Here is a 19,231-nt window from a genome sequence, read left to right as displayed (position 1 = left end):
ATCATCATCATCATCATCGAACAACGCCCCTTGGAACGTTGCAGATACACGTTATCCGAACGAGGACTACCATTTGTTGCCCCTCCTCCTCAACGCAGCCCAGTTAGGATGAATGCATACAACGATTGTTTACTCTACATGATAATTTGTTTGAAAGATGGATGAATTGATCGTCTCCGCGGATCTATCTACCAATCAAGTGGCATCGGAGCTTTGTCCGCGTGAGGATCGACTCGATACTATCACGCACACGGTCACACAATACCTTCCTCGCCTTCTGCACACCGCTGACTCTCCTCCACATCCTGTTCAAACGAGCCAAGCAGCATATGATTCTATGACTCTCTATCTTGCTCAGTCACCGTATCGTCATATCGTGTCATGAGATGTCACCGTGTCGACGGTTCAGAGCTAAGAAAAGACGGCTTTCCTTGACTTTCCTTATCAAAAAAACTCTGATTGTGGGGGAAAATAGAGTATACTCTAAAGTACCTTACATACCAGAGTAGTACGAGTAGTTCAATTCTTCCTTTCTTCCCCGTTCTCCCCCGTTCTCGTCCATATTATTCTTATTATTACTACTACTTCATTCTTCCACCATTCCAGTACCAAACAATATCTCTGCCCTACCCAACAACTCTATTTCCCCAGCTTTTTCCCCGTTTCCGTTTCCCGTTTCCCATACCACTTGCCCTCCTCTCCTTGACCTTGCGTGATCCCAGCTCCCCTTGCATCATCTCCTCCTCCTCCTCCTCCTCCTCCTCCTCCTCCTCCTCCTCCTCCTCCTCCACTTGCATTTCTTCCATGCACTCCCTCCAACGTCTCTCAGTTCAAGCCCTGCTTTAGTGGACTCCATACTGTTCTTTTCACATTACCATATCCCTTTGATTTCCTGCAGCAATTCACATGACAAACAAAACACTAGTAATCGTCAATGCTACAGGCCGACAAGCTGCTTCCCTTGCTCGTGTCGCCTCGGCAGTAGGGTAAAATCATGTCCCCTCAATCATCCTCGCCCCTACCGAGGCGGAGACACGGTGACACTGATAGGCGGGTAGGTATCAGGTCAGAGCCCATGTTAGTCAGAAGACCACCCCCGTGGGCCAAGAGCTTGAAGCCCTCCAAAATGTTATCCTCATCCAAGGCTCCCTCGAAGACAAAGAGCTCGTAGCAGACCTCTTCGCAGGTGCTCACAAGGCATTCATCAATACCATCTCATGGGGCGACGAGGTGGCCATTGGCAAATCGCTGGCCGATGCGGCCAAGAAAGCTCATGTCCAGCAATATGTCTACAGCAGCATGCCTGATCATAGTGTCTTCGGGAAGGGTTGGCCGTCGGTGCCATTGTGGAGCTGTAAATTTACGGTCGAGAATTACATGTGAGTGAAACATGTTCACTCTTGTCCATGGCAAGCCGATGCTGATACTGTACACAGACGGCAGGTGAGAGAAAACGGTTGTTCTTTAATACGACCTCAGTGCTGATACCAGTACTTCTGAACCTAGATCGGTCTCCCTGCTACCTTTGTCTATACAGGCATCTATAGTGGGTGAGGTGGACGCCAAGGAGAGCGAAAGAAGACTGACGATGGCCAGACAATAACTTCACTAGCCTCCCTATGCCTCTGTTCCGCATGGCTCTACAACCTGACGGTAGTTTCGAGTGGAAGGCACCATTTGATCCCCACATTGCCATCCCTTGGTTTGACGCAGAGCATGACACTGGTCCTGCGGTCCTTCAGATACTCAAGGACGGACCGCAGAAATGGTCCGGACATCGGTATGTTTATTCATGTCCATCGTCCTCCCCAAAAGTGTCATGATCGCTGACGGTCTACCACCTCCAGCATCGCCTTAGCATTCGAGCTTCTCACTCCCACTCGTGTATGTCGCCTCTTTTCTTGTGCCTTACGCCGCCCAGTCCGCTACGTCTACAGTCAGACCATCAATATCGAAGTCAGCGTTCCAAACGGCTACAGAGAACAACTCCTAGCATTAGAGGTGTTGTTTGGAAAATACAAAGCTCCGTATTTTGGCATGGACCTGGAAAGGGGCGTTTCAAGGGAAGTAAATGATGCCAATGGCTGGAACGGAGACGGTAGCGGTGGCGATAGTGGGAAAGGCACTGCAGTCGAAGAAGCAAGAGCATTGTGGCCCGGTTGGAGAGGGATCGAAGAATATGCCCGGGAGGTGTTTGTATGTGCCCATGGGAGACATCTTGGTGGTTGATCTGAAGCTGATGAGGATATCAGCCGTTAGAGGAAGCTGCTCACGGGCTAACCTGGATGAACGAAGAGACATGACCTGATTATTGGCGTTGGGCCTACGTGCGGAAAAGTCGGCGTATTCATCGTAACCGTGTTAGGAGAGCATGCATTTGCTAGGCGGCTTACTGTGTTGTGGTGCAGTGGAGCAAAGACGATCATCCCTTTCAATCGCTCATCAAGCGTGATCACGCAGTATGCCCCAGATAGCATTGGGGGGTGGCTCCACATTTGATGCTAAAAGTTCTGCCCCAGTCTGGGGTGTTCAAGCATCCATGTATGCAGAGTAAACAAGCAGAAGTCATCAATGTGGACAATGTAAGAAGGCCATGTGGTAGCCACAAGCCTTGACGTTTCCGCCCAATTTGATAATGGCTCACTGTGGCCTCGGTCAATTTCCAGTTTCTATGCGATCTATAAACACTGGTCTCTTTATTTACTTGGCCCCGGCTCCATCTCCTTGAAACCGCCGTCTGTTTCCCATACGCCTGCTTTGGTAAAATCCCCGGTCTCGCTTCCACTCATGTATCCAAACCTGAAGTACTCTTTCTCCATCTCATCGTTCCTGTAGAACGTATGCGAAGGGTCTCCTTCGCCATAGTACCACCGATGCCTTTCGACATCATTCACAAGCACGCTGACACCATCATACGGATGCGGGGGCCGGCTCCATAAGAAAGTGATGTTGGATGAACCAAGTACTGGCGCTGTGATGTCCGGCAGAAGCGAACCCAACTGTCCGTCCCCACGTAGATCCACCGTTGTCTGCAATATGGAATCAAAACCCCAGCGAGCGACGCCGTTGATGAACAAGCCTACGAGAATACCCTGATAGAGCAAGCCTGGCCTTGTCTGCGGACGCGTACCCGGCAGCAGTAGGAGGGCCAGTACATAGTGATGAATGCGAAGATTGAGAGGAGGTAGAGCGACACAGAGGAGTAGGAAAGCCACGAAAATGGAGTAGATGGCTAGGTAGCGAGGGAAGCGTCCTTCGAGCCGGAGATACCAGACCTGGCCAAGCGCAATGGTAAAAATTAGGAGTACGACCAGGACCAAAGCAAGTTTTGCTCCAGCCTGCACTTTGAGGTCGTGTGGAGTTAGGCGTTGTAGAGGAATGAAGGCGAATGTGTAGTTGTTGAGACCGCCCACCCACGCTCCACCAAGCCACAGGACTGTTCTCTCGATGTTGGCTGTCAGGCCCGTCTGTTGGGGTTTGACGGAAAAGCGGTATATGACGAATGCCACGAACGCTGCTGGTAGAAAACGGCCAATGACAAGTGACGTGAGCGAGGCATAATCAGAGTGGTTTGGCGGATCTGAGACAAGTCCGACGTGGAAAAAGAGCATGGTGAATATCGAGCAGAAGAAGACAGGCGGGGAAGTCGTGCAGAGGGATAGGATGGTAGTGAACCCGCAAGTGACGGCGAGGAGCGGCCAACGCAGGTCCCTTACGCACTGCGATGAGAGTCCGGAGATGAACGTAAAGGATTTTGGAAAGCTTGAATCAAATCCAATGCTCTGAATCCCATGCCGTTTTGTGGATGTGAAATTACTTTGCGGGCCGGAGAGAAGAGCGACACCACACCCACCATTATCATTGCCAACGAGACCCGCATGTATGGCTGCTTGACATATAAACGAGTCACCGCGATAGACAGTGTCTGGAATAGTGAAGTTCTCTTTTCTCCTTGTTGGTCCGCCAATCACATACGGCTGGTAGTTAATCTCCTGGTCACCCACCGCATGTGGGTTTAGCACCTTCACAGCCTTACAATTGGCAGGACATCTAAAGGCGAGGGTAGCATTGTCAAAAGGGCGACATCTGTTTCCGTTCAAGCCACAGCTGTTACCGGGATTCCTACTGCAGTCAGTATTGAGCATCCCGGGATCTAGAGTACGGCTCACCAGAAGCTTGCTCCGCACCAGATCGGTTGCGGTTTGCCGTAACCTTCGATGTTGCCAGCTTGTGCAGAGTGGTTGAGCACCAGAATGAAGGTCAAGAGCCAGCAGAAGTAGAAAAAGGCTAGTAGAGCAGCCTTATGTCTTTGCTTCGGTAGGTGATTAGCAATGAACCTTGCCAGTGATTCTTGTATCCACGGGAAGAAGGGCGTGATCTTCTGTAATTGAGGCGGATCAGGCCCTTTAGACCAGGCTACGACCGCTCGAGCAGCTTGTCGAACGCGGACAGGCACCCATCTCCAGTGAAAAGACTTTGATGACTCGCGCAGCCAGACTGGGAGAGGAGATTGACTATCTCCCGCGTCTGATGACCCAGACTGCACATGCATATCCGATCCCCCGGGTGTAGATGCTTCAGGTCCATCATCTCTCTCTTCGTACTGCCAGGCAGGCTGTTCATCAAGTAGCGCGCCGTTTTCGGCGTCATCATTATGGTTTTCAGGGCCCATGACGGTGTAAGGAAGCAGGCGAATGAAGTCCTGCAGATTGGTTAGCTGCGCTCACTCATAATAGATCTCCGACAGCCTACTGGTGCGATGGGCTCCGGGGAAGAGTCGCGCACGGTGCCTGCATGCTCCAATGACTCTACCTAATCAAGGTAGGATGTAAAAGTAGCGCATCTTTCGACGAGCAGGTAGTGCGAGGACAGGATGAAAGGGATGGAAGAGTGGTTATAGGCTTACGGTAGGGTCGTCGTCCTTAGACTTGACCGCCAGTCTGCAGTCTGCACTTTGCAAGCCAAGTGTCAAGAAGTAAGAAATAAGAATTGCGCCGGGAAGGAAACCCTGTGTCTCCGATTGGTTGAATCGTAATCGTACCAGCTTCGGTGGACGGCAGTGAATTACACACTTTGGGTCGTGTTGTGCAGTGCCCCTAAATCGAGAAGATTGTAGAAGCAGTTGCTTTTGAAGCGCGCACTTGTTCAGGTATTAAATCCTGAGAAATTGAGAAATTGCTCGATTCAAGGCGAGGCATGGAGCTCAAAGAATGATGCGATTTTTATCTACAATCACCTTGTCAGTCTTTAAAGAGGAAGATGATTGTATTGAATTAAGTCGATATAATACGGGCCTCGGACCCTCGCCTAAAGAAAATTGAATAGAGATGTCGACTATCAAGCGCACGCAAATCCTTCGGTTTTATGACAATTGTAGTCGTACGAGATCGATTGAATGAGTAAGACCGGCCTGGTGCCGCTTAGAGTACAGCCAATCTTGATACCTCGCTGCCCCTCAACTCGCTGTCACAGTACTCCTTTGTATGATTTGATCTCACTATATGTTTCCCCTCGTTTAATAGTACCTATAAACCTCCTCAAACAGAGGAAGCAAAGGCGACATAGAATGATGGTAAGATTAGGACTGGCAAGGTTGGTATGCGATTCTTCATCTGCTTGTTGATAATCTGGGTGGTGTAGGCTAGGGATATTCGCGTGACGCTGAACTTTTAGACTGGGCTGTACCCTACTATAATAAGTGGAGCCGTAAAACAAGGGTTGGTCGTTATCGTACACCGTACCAGCGTCATTGACTAGATACTCATTACCAAGCACGTACACCTGGGTCGGCGCTGACAAACATCGTTATCATTATCCTCGCCGCATGCTGATCAAATTTTCGACTTCTTGAGGGTCTCAGTACTGGGTACGAGTAGTCTTGCATCCCATCTCTTCAGCGTTTCCATTATTGCCAGTGTTTGCCAGTATGGAAGCATCAACAATTACTGATAGCCGGCCAGAGCCCATTGATCTGAGCCATCTCTACTCCAAGGTCACTTCAAACCGGACCACGAGCAATGTCAAAGACTTCTACAAGTACTTTACAATCCCTGGGATTGGTAATTTGGCTGGAGGCCTTCCAAACAACAACTACTTCCCTTTCGATACTCTCGAAGCTGCCGCAGCTCTACCCCAGCGCTTCATTCCTACTCCCAACAAGCCCGTCGATCCTCCCTCAGAGCTGCTATCTAAGACCACACTCTCAAATGGAATCTCCTCATCGCGAGTCGTTGTCCCAAAGACCTCAGATAACCAAAATGTCCTCCGCAAAATCGACCTCAAGACCGCGCTCCAGTATGGCACGGCCCAAGGGTACCCTCCGCTCTATAGCTTCCTCCGCCAATTCACCATTGAGAACCTTCACCCAAACGTTCCATACGCCGGAGGTCCTGAGATCATTTTGACATGTGGTGCAACGGATGGGTTCTGCAAGGCAATAGACGCACTGAGCAATACGTGGAACGAAGATAGAGATTGGATTGGTCATCGAGAGGGATTGCTGGTTGAAGAGTTCTGCTACATGAACGCAATTCAGGCTGCGAAGCCGCGAGGACTAAACATTGTTCCTGTAGCGATTGATGACGAGGGAATGGTAGCCCATGGTAGAGGTGGATTGTATGACGTCCTGGACAATTGGGACAAAAGCAGGGGAAAGAGACCGCACATGATTTATACCGTGACGTAAGACCCCATGTATGCCATTTGATCTTGATTGGACTCACGCCGAGCCAGGATCGGCCAGAATCCGACTTCTGGAACCCTCAGTGTCCAACGCCGCAAAGACATTTACGCAGTTTGTGTCAAGTTCGACGTGGTGATTATCGAAGACGACCCATACTGGTATCTCCAATATCCTTCGGCTAACGAGTCTTCCCTTGCCCACCGAGGTCGGCCTGCTGCCAATGCTCATTCAGATCATCCCGACCTTAACCCCCCCGAATCACAAAAGTCCTCCGGATATCCATTCCTCGATTCTCTTGTCCCTAGCTACCTCTCTGTCGACTACCAAGGCCGTGTGGTCCGTCTCGATACATTCTCCAAGACTGTCGCTCCAGGTTGCCGCCTTGGCTGGATAACCACCCAACCAAACCTCTGTGAACGACTGCTTCGCATCACTGAGACTTCAACCCAGCAGCCTTCTGGCTTCGTTCAGTCGATGATCGCCGAGCTTATAATGGGGCCTCATGACCCTAAGCATGGCCGTGGCGGTGGAAAGAGCGATGGGGGATGGCAAGTGGACGGCTGGGTCCGCTGGCTTCAAGGTCTGCGTGGGAATTATGAGCGGAGGATGCAGACCATGTGCTCCATTCTTGAAGGAGGAAAAGAGCTAGTCAAATCTGGCCGCCGCAAGAGCATCGATATTGAATGGAGCGTCGTTGAGAAGGTCACTCTCTTTGATTTTATATGGCCGCTTGGTGGCATGTTCGTATGGTCAGTCCCTTTTGTCTTTTAACACTTTGTTGTGTCTCGGGTCTAATCCTAGTCAGGGTCCATGTTAACTTCCCCTCCCACCCACTTTGGAACAAAACCACGCCCGCCAAGCTTGCACAGGGGCTATGGGTCCATTTGACCTCGAAGAAGTACCTGGTGCTGGTTGCGCCCGGCTCCATATTCGCTCCAACCGATGAGATCAGAGACAAGCGAAGTTGGGCGTACTTCAGAATCTGTTTCGCAGCCGTGGACGAGCCCGAAGTCGAGGAGATGAGCAGGCGGTTCGTCAATGGGGTGAAGGATTTCTGGGGAAAGAAGAGCTTGGATGATATCGAGGAGATGGGTACAAGAGGGCTCGAGGCAAGCGAGGGATTGGCCGACTTAATAGGCGGATGTTGAGCTGGATCGTCGAGATAAGGCAGGATGAGATGAACGAGGGCGTGGCAAGGTGGGCTTGCTGCCTTCGATGTGAGAATGAGAAGATGGATGACGAGCATGATCTTGAGCAGCTTCAGACAGATGACGCGGGTATCCGCAAAACACACAACATCTCCGTGCAGTGTTTCAACTCCAAATGGAAAGCCAACAGCCAATTTCATGCACTGCGGTTCAGCCAACTCATCCATGCAGATGCATATTCCTCTACTTCCGCTGCATCCGCCTTTCGTATTTGTCTTCCCTCTTGCTTTGCTAGCAACTCCTCTCTCTCCTTCCTCCATTCTTCAACTCGATTCTCATATTCTTCTCTTTTACCAAATCTGCTCAATGATTCTTGGAGGACACCCTCACGCGAGAGTTGTGCGTTTTTCTCCTTCTGCTGTCCAACCAAATGCGCATTTTCGGGCAGCCAATCTTCAATAAATACCCTATACAACTCCCTTTGGACCATCCTCTTCCGATCATTAGCCTTCCGCTCGCCTCTCGCATACCTCTCGTCGCTGAAAAATCGGCATCCGCTGACATATCTATACATTGACTCGACGCTCTCAAAAGGGCGCTTGTGGGCGTCCGTGTTGAGACCAAGAAACTCGAGTACGGCATCCGGATCGCACGTCAAGAACAGCAAAGCCTTTTTCCTGTTCAAGTCCTCGATTTCCTGAATTCGCACATGAAGGCCTGCATCGTTGGGTGTGAGACCAAACGGGCGAATAGTCGTTCCAAGCAGGCTCCACAGGTCGCCGTGGGACTGATGGAAAAGCTGCCAGTGAAAGGTTTCAGGCCGGGAGAGATGTAAGTCGAGTTGGACGTAGTTGTTTGGCAAGTAGGGATACGGGAGAGCAAAGGATGTGGTAGGGGATCCAAGAATGGTAAATATCCTCTCGGCTCCTAGTACTTTCGCGAGAGATTCAGCTGAGGTGGATGTGGATTTTGGAAGAGTGACGAGTATGTCAATGTCACCGTATGATGCCTTCTCCGGCGCTTCAATCGGCGTTGCAGTTTGGGTGTAAACGCTTGAGAGAAGCTGCAAGTATTGATCGCGTAGCACGAAGTAGATGTCCGGAGGCATCCGCGGTGTCGATAGTGGCGATGGGCCATCCGTAGCACCAGTAGTAAAGGCATGCCCACCCATTTGCGCGTTGCAAGATCAGTCACTATATTCCCACCCTCGAAACTGCACGGCTTTGCCACGGCACGGTGCTTATCCAAGTGGAACGTGTATCTAAGAATGCGGCAGTTGAAGCAGTGCAAAACCCTAACGAGGATGGAACGCAAATGTGCAGCGCAGCGTAATTCTTTCTATTGCAGTGCAACTGACGGTACTCTAGCCGGAGACCAGAGTTCCCCAGTGCTTATTCCGGTAGGGACGCTGCAAGACTTGAAGCAAGCAGCCGTTGCAACGTCCCTACAACCTTCTTTTCTTCCGGCTTGAAACCTGTACTTGTGCTGTCGTGCCGTCTCATTCTTAATCCTTTCTTTGCCCCTCGTTTGACACAGACAGAGCGAACCGTACTGTCTCAAAGCCTGCTTAGCAAGTTGCCTGCCCTAATTTCAGCTTACTTCTACGTACCCTGCCGAGCCTGAGACAAGTGAGCTTGCGGCCACAGAGCGCTGAACCTCACGGCTCAACGCCTTTGTTACAACCATCGCCCCTCCTTACTAGATTTAAGGTGCAGGGACTGATTCCAAGCTCTGTCTGTTATAATAGAGACCTTAGTGGTGGCAGGCCGACTGGGGACTCTCATACTTCCATTACGGGCGAAAGGGGGTCTGCCACCATTACAATGAAGCTTCTTAGAGACCTAATCTCCCGCTCTCTTACCCTCTCTACTTTTTATCAAGTCCTACGTGAGGCTAGCTCCTCTCTGCATGAACCTGCATTGCCACGTCTACCTTATGCGTCAACAAAGTACACAAGAACGGATGTTAATTAACGCCACGGGAGGAAGTTACAAGTTCCCCCAATGATGAAGACGAGGGCTTTCATTCTAGAGTATATCTGCTAGCAGTGCTCGGTCATAGTCGGTTCCAAGTTCCAACACGCTTGCGAGGTTGCAGATCTGAGTTCGATATATGGTGCAGGAAACAATGACGCCAATACAGGAATGAGACGTTAGCGGACCAATACATAAAAGCAAGATGAAAATATACTTCCGCTATCTTCGCTCTCATATGCTCAGACGTAGACTTGCCGTCTGGCAACTAGACGGCCCTTCCTTGTGGGGGGAAGTTGAAAGCTTCTGAGTGACGAAATAGCCTACTAGATGTCAGAATGGAATTAAGCGTTCAACAATGGTGCAGGTTCTGGAAAAACTTTAAGCGTGATATCCTCCGTGACCATACCGTTCGATGGTGAACCTAGCGGCTGGATTTTCTCGCCATTTGTTACAGGCGCGGTTGCTTGCAGGACGTGGGGATGCCTGTACCCGGTGCTTTTTTATCCTCCGTGCGTTTCATCAGGCATAACGGTACTCGGAGGCATCCGGCAACAAGTAATTCTCCGCTTTGCATCTTGGGCTGCGGCGCCAATCAGATACTCTAGCGAGGCAATGGAGGTCTAGGTTCCATCCGATGTCGATCTTTTGCGATATCAATCTTGAGTGCCTTACTCATGATTTACGAGAAGCGCGCATATGAGAATCGTCTTCGCGATCCATACAAATAGGCGAAGAATTGAACGAGCGGCGACTGCACATGCACATGCAGTCAAGAAGGTAGAATTCAAAGTCTCTGAAAATGGTACGCCTCCCCAAATACCAATCGCAGTTGATCTCTCCATGAGCAAGAGGTGTAGAATCATAGAGGAGGAAGACCATTGCATTCACCAAAAAAGTATAAGTACCAGCGGCAATAGTTGAACATTTATATACTCTACCATCATCGGTAAATTCAACATAGCATCGCATCGGCGTGCACGAGGAATACTGCATGAAGTCAGCGCTCTCCATGGGAGACTTTCGTTGAGAGGCGGCGCACTCGTACAAGCGCATGAATGGAAAGGGTGAAAAGCAACATCCATCTTCCCCGCGGAAGCGGATTCCTGCATTTTCATGTCCTTGTGGTAGAAAGAAGCAGATGTGAAGAGTAAGCGGCAAAGCCTGAAAGACATGTAGTGCGAGGATGATCATGCTAGGTATCTTATTTTCGAGAATGTTTGATGCACACATTCTCTCAGTCATAATAACGCAGAAGAGGTAGATTGAAATGCCATCCACCCAAACCCGCAATGTCTCACACTCGTAGTGGAGGTGGCTCAGACCCGTGGACAAAGTGGCGGGCTCACTTGTGGACAACCAATTGCAATACGTCGGCGAGTTAATTAGGATCGCCTCAGCATTAATGATAGTACTCGAGCTATTGAAGTTGTCATCGGAATAAAGTACCTTTAAGTTAGAAGAAGGCATGGTCGCTAGTCACCCACCACACCTGTGACATGCCGGGAACCGGGAAAGCAGAGAGAGGGAGAGATGGATCGTCAAGACTAAGGTACCGTAGTGGAAGATCACTATAAGCGCCTAGCACTAGGAGAGTCTAGGCTCTTCAGAGTAGGTACACGACTTAGAGGTGAGAAATATTTCCGATTGTTGTCGATATGACATTGACCAAAGATTCTGCATCTTTAAATCCTGCACGTCTTTGGTGAGAAAACCATCTTGTTGCTCAAAATAGAGGGTCGGAAGTCGGACCGCTGGCAATTCTGTGGTACTGGTAGCCCAAACTCGCGAAAAATTGCAAATTTCATGCAAGCTGCATATGCAGTAGCATGTAGGCAACCTTGAACTCTTCAATTGAGAGCAAGTCATTGAATTCTACACTCCAGGCTTGCTTTAGCCTTGACCCGCCCATTTGGTACCTTGCACGGAGATTTTCAAACGGCTCGATTCTCCCCATTTCGCTTGCTTCCTATCACATCAGAGCGTGCGTGCTTCTCTTCACCATACCTGTTGCTCCTTTTCCTCCGCTGCGTTCTGGGAGTCAGTGTCTGTGTATTTCCCCGGCCGCCGCACCGTTCTTTGGGCGACAAGAAAAGGGAAAGCGGCCGCCTCAAGCGGAAAATTGGGTGTAACACAATCCACGACTTCCGCCATCAAGATGGCTAGATGGTGCTCTACGTGACGCTTCTTGAGCTCTTCTGCTTTGTTTCAATGCGGTAGAGTCAGGGCAAGGTTCACGATCATCACGGCACATGAAAGATCCAGCTCGCACATGATCTACATTACGAATAATGAGCTGTCCCCGCATTCTGCACAATATCCATATTCCTACGACTTGTGGGTGAGCCGTCGTTGTAGGGTTCTGGTGATTGTCAAGGAAGACATACACGTCTCTCAGGCCTTTACCCGCCATTCCATTTCCCGATGATCCTATGTCACGAACGTACATCGGACCGTTTGGTAGAATTCTACCCATCCTCGATGGCAAGGAGCCTGAGCAGCAGCAACTTCCCGTTGACGAAACGCGAACGAACATGACGACATACCAGCTGCCTCCACCAGAAAGGCTGCAGTTTGGCAGTGACACTAGTCCTGGTTTTACAGAGCCGATGCGATACAATACTATAAGCCAGTCGAGAAAACCACCAAGAACAACCAGCCCTGTGTACAGTGAGCAGCCCAAGTCATCCCCCCATAAGCAACTGCCACCCGTTCGCCAACTCTTTTTCCCACCATCCTCGGATATTCAACCATCTCAGTATCCACCACAGCACGATGCCAACCTGTCCCAAAGACCCTCGAGTCTGCCTTCCGCTCCCCGATCAGTCCCCGATCAACCAGCTCCGGTCCCACAGTATCACTATCAAAGCAGCTTTCCTCAGCCCCCATTGCCTCCGCAAGTTCAAACCTCGATAGGCACTAAGGTCCTGGGAGACGACCTTGGGTACAGCCCTTCGGGTCGGCAGCCTCCAGCATCACCATACATTTCCCACCAAGGCTCAAACGCAACTTCCTATCCAACCTCCTATCCCGCTTACTCCGAACGACCCCCGCAAATTTCGTACTCTGTTGCACAACAAAACCATCATGCTCCACCACCAAATCCTCCATTGGATACTCCTCAGCCTCAACAGGTAATGCCGATGAATCCTCTTGTTCAATACTATCAAGAACATCCCAGCGACTACGACATGTCATTAGCCCCTATATCGCGTCACGAACAAAGCCCACAAGCCGCGGAGAATAGCGTCAAACCAATGGCGCGTGTGGTGGGAGAGACAGACGTACCAGGACAAGGTCCCAGCTGGGTATACGAGGATGGTACGACTTGTAAAAAGATCATCGATGGGGAGGAGGTCAATGCGCAGTGGGGTGTTACGAAGGCCGGCAAGCCACGCAAGCGTCTTGCAATTGCATGCACGACTTGCAGAGAGAAGAAGATAAAGTGCGACCCTGCAGAGCCAAAGTGTGTCCAATGCGAGAAGTTTGGCAGGGAATGCAGATTTACAACAGCGTGAGTCTTGAATTTACCAAAAACCCCATGTCAATCTGGTGTTTTGTGAAGCCATCGAATTCTCAACCGATCATGTCCGTGCTCTGTTTCTTGCTTTCAAACCTGCGACGGCTGAGGTCCAGTGAAATCTTGCATTTCTTACATCCCATTTAATGTACTGATGTTTTCTGTAGATTTCGCAATCAACGTACCAGTCCAGAGTCACCTTCTTACCATTCCCAGGCGCGTACTCCACCAATAAACATCAAGATCGAACCATCCACTCAGCCAAGTCTGCCGTCAGAACCTGTACCTGCCAGCGCGGAAGATCAGACATTGCTCAAACGACGAAACTCATCACCACAGATCAGCCAGGTCAAGATACCTGGAACAGGTGACGCAAAGTACCATAATCACAAACCACCCCTCAAAAAGCAACGATCAAGTCTCTCAGGAGCATTATCACCAAAAGCGGAGCGCAAAATTCTTCCATTAAAGAATCGCGTAGAGGAGGCTGGTCCCCAGAAATCAGAGACGATACACACAGAGATTGAATCGAAAATTGCCTTCGATCAGGTCGCTCCACTATTGTCTGCCAAAGCGGAGTTGAGGATAGTCGATGAACTCAAAGCTCGGAGAGATAGAGTCCTGCGGGCCATTGAACAGCAATGTGAGGATGATTGCCGGGAAGGAATGAAGCCATGCACTATAATGCTACGACTCGAAATCATGCACGGAGGTTTTTCTAAACCATGGGTGAAATGATCACCATCCTCTACAATTTGTCATTCCGGCAAGCGTACATACGTCCAAATCGACACACCCACATCAACTCCTATGCTTAGCTGCAAATTGAACATCCAATGGCCCTTGCAGATCACATCCTTTCCGTTTCCAAGAGCCTTTGTCGCTAGTACTTTCAAGTGCACAAAACCATTGGATACAAAGATGAACGCCCATCATAAAGTCTCCTACGATATTAATGCGAGTGCAGGAGGGGTTTTTGGAATTTTTAGAATTGAAATCCCCCTGGGCCGAGAAGAGCATAAAGACGATGACTTCTAAATACTAGCTGAAGAGTGGTGAACGACCATGCGAGTGTACGATACCCCTTTTGCTCACAGCATTTCGTCGCGGTCACAGACATGGCGTATCTGGCGTGTGTTGGGCATGGACGGGTCTAAAGTACGACAGGGGTGGGTGGTGAGGTATTTTACCACAAGTTGAGCGATTAGTTGGCTGGCAAGCTCATCATTCAAAACATAAAAGCAAGCGTTGAGCGAGAGCTGGAGAGCTGATATCGGGATGTACAGACCAATATGCAAACCGCTTCCAGCACTCCATGTGTTTAGATATTCGCTATGATCGCCCAATTCTACCCAGTGAGGTCCATGACTAGGCCTGTAGAAAGATAACATTTTTTCTTTATTATCAGTTGCTGTTTTGTCTCCAGCCATGGTGTCTTCATGCAAACGGAAGACACGAGCGATCGTCATGCCGAAATCGATGTAAAAGGCTTTGCGAAATTCGGATATACAATGTACAAAAATATTTATGTACATGAATAACGTTACCGCTGGCCAAAGGGCTCATCATTGACCCTTTGCGACTCCGGCACCTCTGCTGGATGTCCCACAGGTTCCAGCGGATAAGTTGTAGATGGTAAACTCTGAAGAAGCTTCCGGTGATGCTCATGTGCCTACCATTGAGAATCAGTGTTTGAATTCGAGTACTCACGATCTCTTAGAGGGGCTCTTACGAAGGGCAGGCCACAGTAACTACACCAGCAGATCTGAGGCTTGTCCACGTTAATGAAAATCCTCGGATGTCCCAATGGCCCTCCACCTCCATCACAGGACACAGTCCTTGTCTTGGTCCATCTTACGGGCTGCTTGTGAATGAGACTGATGGCTGCTTCCGGTTGGGGCTACGCAGTTTCCGTCAGCCAGTCCCTCAACACCGCCCTCTTAGACCGAAATGGAGTCTCCTGCATTGATGGAACACACTTGATACTCCATGATCGTCTGTTCAAACCTCGGACCGCTCATCGCCCTCTCCCTTGGCTGCTGACTCCTGCTCCACACGTCTTTCCTGTTCGGCGCCTGCATCACCCGCTGCCGTTCGCTGTCCTCCGGCATCTCCTGCAACGGGCGGTCCGAATCACGTAGACCCTGAGGTGAGATTGGCACGGCGTTCGAGTCGGAGACGTTTTGGACGGGCTTTGGTGGTGAAGGGTCGTTGGTGGGGACGCGGTCTGAGGTCCTGTCGCTAGTGGAATATGAGCGGAGAGGCAAGAGACGGGGATGTAGACGGGGATGGATTGAGGATATCCAAGCGCCCCGAATAGGTGCAAACATGTTGGCAGATGATGTTTGCGGTCCGCGACTCTTTAGGATGGTGATTAACATAAAAGCGATGGTTTCCAAGTATCGAAGTTGAAGTTACACGCCTCGGCTCACCTGCCATTCTATACTTACTGGTAGTCTCCGCATTGGATCAAATTCCTGCTCTCAGCACTTTGCTATGATGATTTACGACATAAACAATAGAGCTTCGGTGGGTCGTGTACCGAATTTAATGAGTCCGTTCACTGCTGATCATTATAGGTCATAGCGTAACGTAGCTGTCACAATGTCCAACCAAAACCCTCCACAAGCACGCCCTTCAAAAACCATGTCCTCCCGCTTAATGACGATGAAGGTACTCTTCTCTGTCTTTACTCTTCGGTTGCTTTTAGATTGTCCCATTAATCTTCGGCTTTTCAGTTCATGCAACGTGCTGCAGCCTCTACTCCTCCTTCCACGCCTCAATCGCAGCCCCGCACCCCAGATACTCCCCCTTCCAAACGCCAGAAAGTATCTGCTGCTCCATCTTCGACAGCCACACCACCTTCTGATCTACAGCTGATGCAAACCGCTTTGACTGAGGAGGAAGAGAAGACGGAGAAAGCAATTGAGAGACTAGCAGAGGAGGCTGGAGAAACGAAATGGGTTCTGAGTACTGTGAATGGAGAAGAAGGGAATGGTGTAGGAGGGCTACGGGTTGCTAAAGCTGGATACTCTGAGACTGACCAAGAAGCTTGGAGGCCTGCTATGGTAGGGCGGAGGAGTTTCGGAAAGTTCAATCGAGAATTGGAGGTACGTTTTGTCATCGTCTTCAATTTCCACATGTTGATGATAATCCTTTAAATTATGTCTTCAGCTAACAGAATCTTGCATGCTTAGAAGCGACAATATGGCGTAGCCGATGAATCTTCGTCGTCCAGCGAGAAAGACTTCGAAGCCAGCGAAGAGGAGGACGGCGAAGAAAGTGATGATCCTGCTGGTACAAGAGAGTTGCTCCGTGCATCGCAAGAGGAGGCCACAAGGCGCGCCAATGACGAGCGACACCAGCGCAAACAACAGCGGATAACTGAAAAGGCTGAGCTAGCACGTCTGGCCGAGCAAAGACGAAGCAAAGAGGTGAAACTGAACAGGTTATTCTCTATTTCAGGGGGCGGTGGGGGTGGAGGCAAACCAGGTGGCAGCAGCAAGCAGGACATGGAGTGCTATTCGTGCGGCGAGAAAGGTCATGCCAAGAGGGACTGTCCACATAAAGGGAAGCGAAGGAACAAGGACTGGCATGGTAGGCCTGCGAAGAGATCTAAATCATCGTTAGACTACTGAAACGAGGGTGGAGAGTAAATATTTTACTTCTCAACAGTTTGGAAGGCATACCTATCCCAAAGATCAAACGTCCCGGATTAGCAGGCCTGAAGTTTCATCGAACTCGACATCTTTCTTCAGGTCGTCGCTGACTGAAGGGGGCCGGTATTTGGGGGCCTTGATTCTCTTTGGAGCCTTGACCCGAGTAGGACGGGGTGGTGAGGTCTTCGTACCCTCGTATTCATTCATTGAAATGGGCCTGCTATATCCGCTACCACTTAACAACTCGGCAGGCTTCCCTTTCTCCTTAGCATCCGATAGGAATCTTGGCCTGACGACAAAGATGGGCTCAGGAAGGTTCTTGCCAGACCGCAGTTTTGGATAGCGTGATTGCCCTGAACGGAGCGGTGACACAGGTTGTTTTTGGCTCGCATGAGACTGTTCTAGATGTAACCTACCGTTGACGTTGCTCTCCAGTCCGCCAGCCGTAACCCGAGAGTGGTCCACGACTCTGCTAGAGTGCCTCGATCGAGCAAGTGGTGTTGAGCTGTTCCGATGATGTCGTTGATCCGGGGGGTGACCTTTTCCGGCTGCTCGTACGGTCCTCGGCGGACGTCCTCTGACCGGGAGACCTTGAACGTCAACCTCACTGCCATCTTCGCTATCAAGGAAACCATCGGCACCATCAATCTTAATCTCCTCTTCTGCTGGGAATCGCGTCTTCGACCCGGCGATTCGTCCGTTCATGCGATGGGATCTTGAAGCGCCCGATGTGCGATAATAGCCAGCGAAGGCATCGTATGGTTCTGTCGAAGAAGGAGGGTCGGTGTAAGAGTCGTCAGAGGAATGTGAGCTTGAGGTGTCGTTCACGTCCTCGCTCGGTATAATCCTCTCTTGCACATCCATCGCAAACCTGACTCTCTTAGCAGGAGGAGCTTTAGTCAGTCCTCCGAGGGGTATGGAGGTGTGCCTTTTGGATGATTTGTCGTTGCACCTTTGTGTTGTCCGCGAATTAGTTGGCTTCGGGGGCTTGGGCGCTTGGACGCTGGCTTTACTGTTTGCCCGTTCGTGAATCTGGTCTTCGTCACTGGTTGATGGCGGCGACGACAGTGGTAATAACGACGCCGACGACGGCAATGATGAGGATGAAGATGATGACGAGTCCTGTACTCGCTTATTCTCTACAAATGCAAGATTTGTCTTTGCATTCTTTGCCAAGCGACAACCCTCTTCATCTCTCGATGATGACGATGAGTCACTAGGATTTTTGGCAATACCATCTTCGTCGTTCTTCGAAAGTCGCGTTTCTAGTACAACCTTTTCTTTAATTACTCCACCATCTATCGCCTCAGGCACAACAACCCGTTGCTTGTTCTGGGCCACAGGAGGAATAGCGGCAATCAATGGCTGGAAGAACTCTTCTCGAGGCCGGCTCGGCTCCAATGAATCGAAGTAAATGCCGGTGAGACCGAACCTGACCCGACACATGGTGAGCAAAAGGCCGAGGTGGACTAATAGCAGATAAAGCCCCAAACTACTGCACTCTTTACGCAAAGACAGACCTTCGGACACATCTTATTAAGTGTACACGCTCATAAGAAATATAAATACTGGCGCCGTAGAAAGGTGCTCACAATACAAGATATTCCTTCCTTATTGAGGAACTGGGAAAGTTCAGAGAGAGAACCGTGGACATGTATGACTGAAGGTTAGGAAGCGTTTTCGACCAGCAGAGCTTTTACTGGCGCTCGGGGTCGGCATGTATGAAGATGGCTATCACAAGTTTTGAGACATACTCCACTGAAGAAGTGATGGCTTATAGCTTGCTTGAGACAACTCATCGACTTACCAAACAGAACTCCGAGATTCTCGAACTGTTCCCCGGCGCTGTCCAGGCTTTTTACCTCGCTCAGGCTGAATCTCTTCGGATAACACTCACTATTATCGTCCTCCCATCTCCCTATCGACGTCTACTGGGCAACCTACGCAGGCCGAGACTTTCGGTATGCGCGCAGATCCTGACCAGCCACACCTTTGGGAGTTGATGGCATTCCACGACAGATTGAGCTCGTCTCCGTGGAGAATAGCGGACATATACATTTTGCAACCACGCCGGGTGGACTGCGTTCCCATACCCTGCTGATAGCAACACAGAAACAGTCTCTGAGATCTGGGAACGCTATGCAGCGGGCTTGGTAGCTAAGGTATCTGTACCTCCACGTGTACCATATGCGTGATACTCATCCTGATATGCGTCCAGCCTGCCGGAGATCTCTACAGACTGACCGGGG

The 19,231-nt window shown here is 50.2% G+C and overlaps 9 protein-coding genes across 9 annotated transcripts; 4 read left to right on the top strand and 5 right to left on the bottom strand.

Annotated features, from left to right (window-relative positions):
• Positions 1-626: 626 nt before the first annotated feature.
• Positions 627-797, bottom strand: HO173_012715 (uncharacterized protein; the record flags this gene model as incomplete). Its single annotated transcript, XM_037314549.1, has 1 exon — positions 627-797. One exon carries the CDS (start codon positions 795-797, stop codon positions 627-629), a length of 171 nt encoding a protein of 56 aa, XP_037158564.1.
• A 109-nt stretch (positions 798-906) lies between these two features.
• HO173_012714 (uncharacterized protein) lies at positions 907-2,303 on the top strand (the record flags this gene model as incomplete). Its single annotated transcript, XM_037314548.1, has 7 exons — positions 907-986; positions 1,059-1,379; positions 1,437-1,443; positions 1,507-1,546; positions 1,597-1,780; positions 1,848-2,196; positions 2,253-2,303. 7 exons carry the CDS (start codon positions 907-909, stop codon positions 2,301-2,303), a joined length of 1,032 nt encoding a protein of 343 aa, XP_037158563.1.
• A 393-nt stretch (positions 2,304-2,696) lies between these two features.
• On the bottom strand, positions 2,697-4,672 carry HO173_012713 (uncharacterized protein; the record flags this gene model as incomplete). The annotated part of the gene is made up of 2 exons (XM_037314547.1): positions 2,697-4,122; positions 4,170-4,672. The coding sequence occupies 2 exons, from the start codon at positions 4,670-4,672 to the stop codon at positions 2,697-2,699; spliced, it is 1,929 nt and encodes a 642-aa protein (XP_037158562.1).
• Positions 4,673-5,926: 1,254 nt separating this feature from the next.
• On the top strand, positions 5,927-7,830 carry HO173_012712 (uncharacterized protein; the record flags this gene model as incomplete). The annotated part of the gene is made up of 3 exons (XM_037314546.1): positions 5,927-6,681; positions 6,733-7,431; positions 7,488-7,830. The coding sequence occupies 3 exons, from the start codon at positions 5,927-5,929 to the stop codon at positions 7,828-7,830; spliced, it is 1,797 nt and encodes a 598-aa protein (XP_037158561.1).
• A 196-nt stretch (positions 7,831-8,026) lies between these two features.
• HO173_012711 (uncharacterized protein) lies at positions 8,027-9,001 on the bottom strand (the record flags this gene model as incomplete). Its single annotated transcript, XM_037314545.1, has 1 exon — positions 8,027-9,001. One exon carries the CDS (start codon positions 8,999-9,001, stop codon positions 8,027-8,029), a length of 975 nt encoding a protein of 324 aa, XP_037158560.1.
• Positions 9,002-12,235: 3,234 nt separating this feature from the next.
• On the top strand, positions 12,236-14,061 carry HO173_012710 (uncharacterized protein; the record flags this gene model as incomplete). The annotated part of the gene is made up of 2 exons (XM_037314544.1): positions 12,236-13,317; positions 13,491-14,061. The coding sequence occupies 2 exons, from the start codon at positions 12,236-12,238 to the stop codon at positions 14,059-14,061; spliced, it is 1,653 nt and encodes a 550-aa protein (XP_037158559.1).
• An 805-nt stretch (positions 14,062-14,866) lies between these two features.
• HO173_012709 (uncharacterized protein) lies at positions 14,867-15,653 on the bottom strand (the record flags this gene model as incomplete). Its single annotated transcript, XM_037314543.1, has 3 exons — positions 14,867-14,995; positions 15,056-15,223; positions 15,303-15,653. The coding sequence occupies 3 exons, from the start codon at positions 15,651-15,653 to the stop codon at positions 14,867-14,869; spliced, it is 648 nt and encodes a 215-aa protein (XP_037158558.1).
• A 274-nt stretch (positions 15,654-15,927) lies between these two features.
• On the top strand, positions 15,928-16,961 carry HO173_012708 (uncharacterized protein; the record flags this gene model as incomplete). Its single annotated transcript, XM_037314542.1, has 3 exons — positions 15,928-15,996; positions 16,062-16,433; positions 16,521-16,961. 3 exons carry the CDS (start codon positions 15,928-15,930, stop codon positions 16,959-16,961), a joined length of 882 nt encoding a protein of 293 aa, XP_037158557.1.
• Positions 16,962-17,024: 63 nt separating this feature from the next.
• On the bottom strand, positions 17,025-18,428 carry HO173_012707 (uncharacterized protein; the record flags this gene model as incomplete). The annotated part of the gene is made up of 1 exon (XM_037314541.1): positions 17,025-18,428. One exon carries the CDS (start codon positions 18,426-18,428, stop codon positions 17,025-17,027), a length of 1,404 nt encoding a protein of 467 aa, XP_037158556.1.
• Positions 18,429-19,231: the final 803 nt, after the last annotated feature.

The sequence above is a fragment of the Letharia columbiana genome, assembly GCF_014066305.1.
Source record: "Letharia columbiana isolate WasteWater2 chromosome Unknown Sc0000091_s0, whole genome shotgun sequence".
Taxonomy (NCBI): Eukaryota; Fungi; Ascomycota; class Lecanoromycetes; order Lecanorales; family Parmeliaceae; genus Letharia; species Letharia columbiana.
Note: the sequence above shows the minus strand (reverse complement) of the source record. Positions and strands in the feature narration are given on the sequence as shown.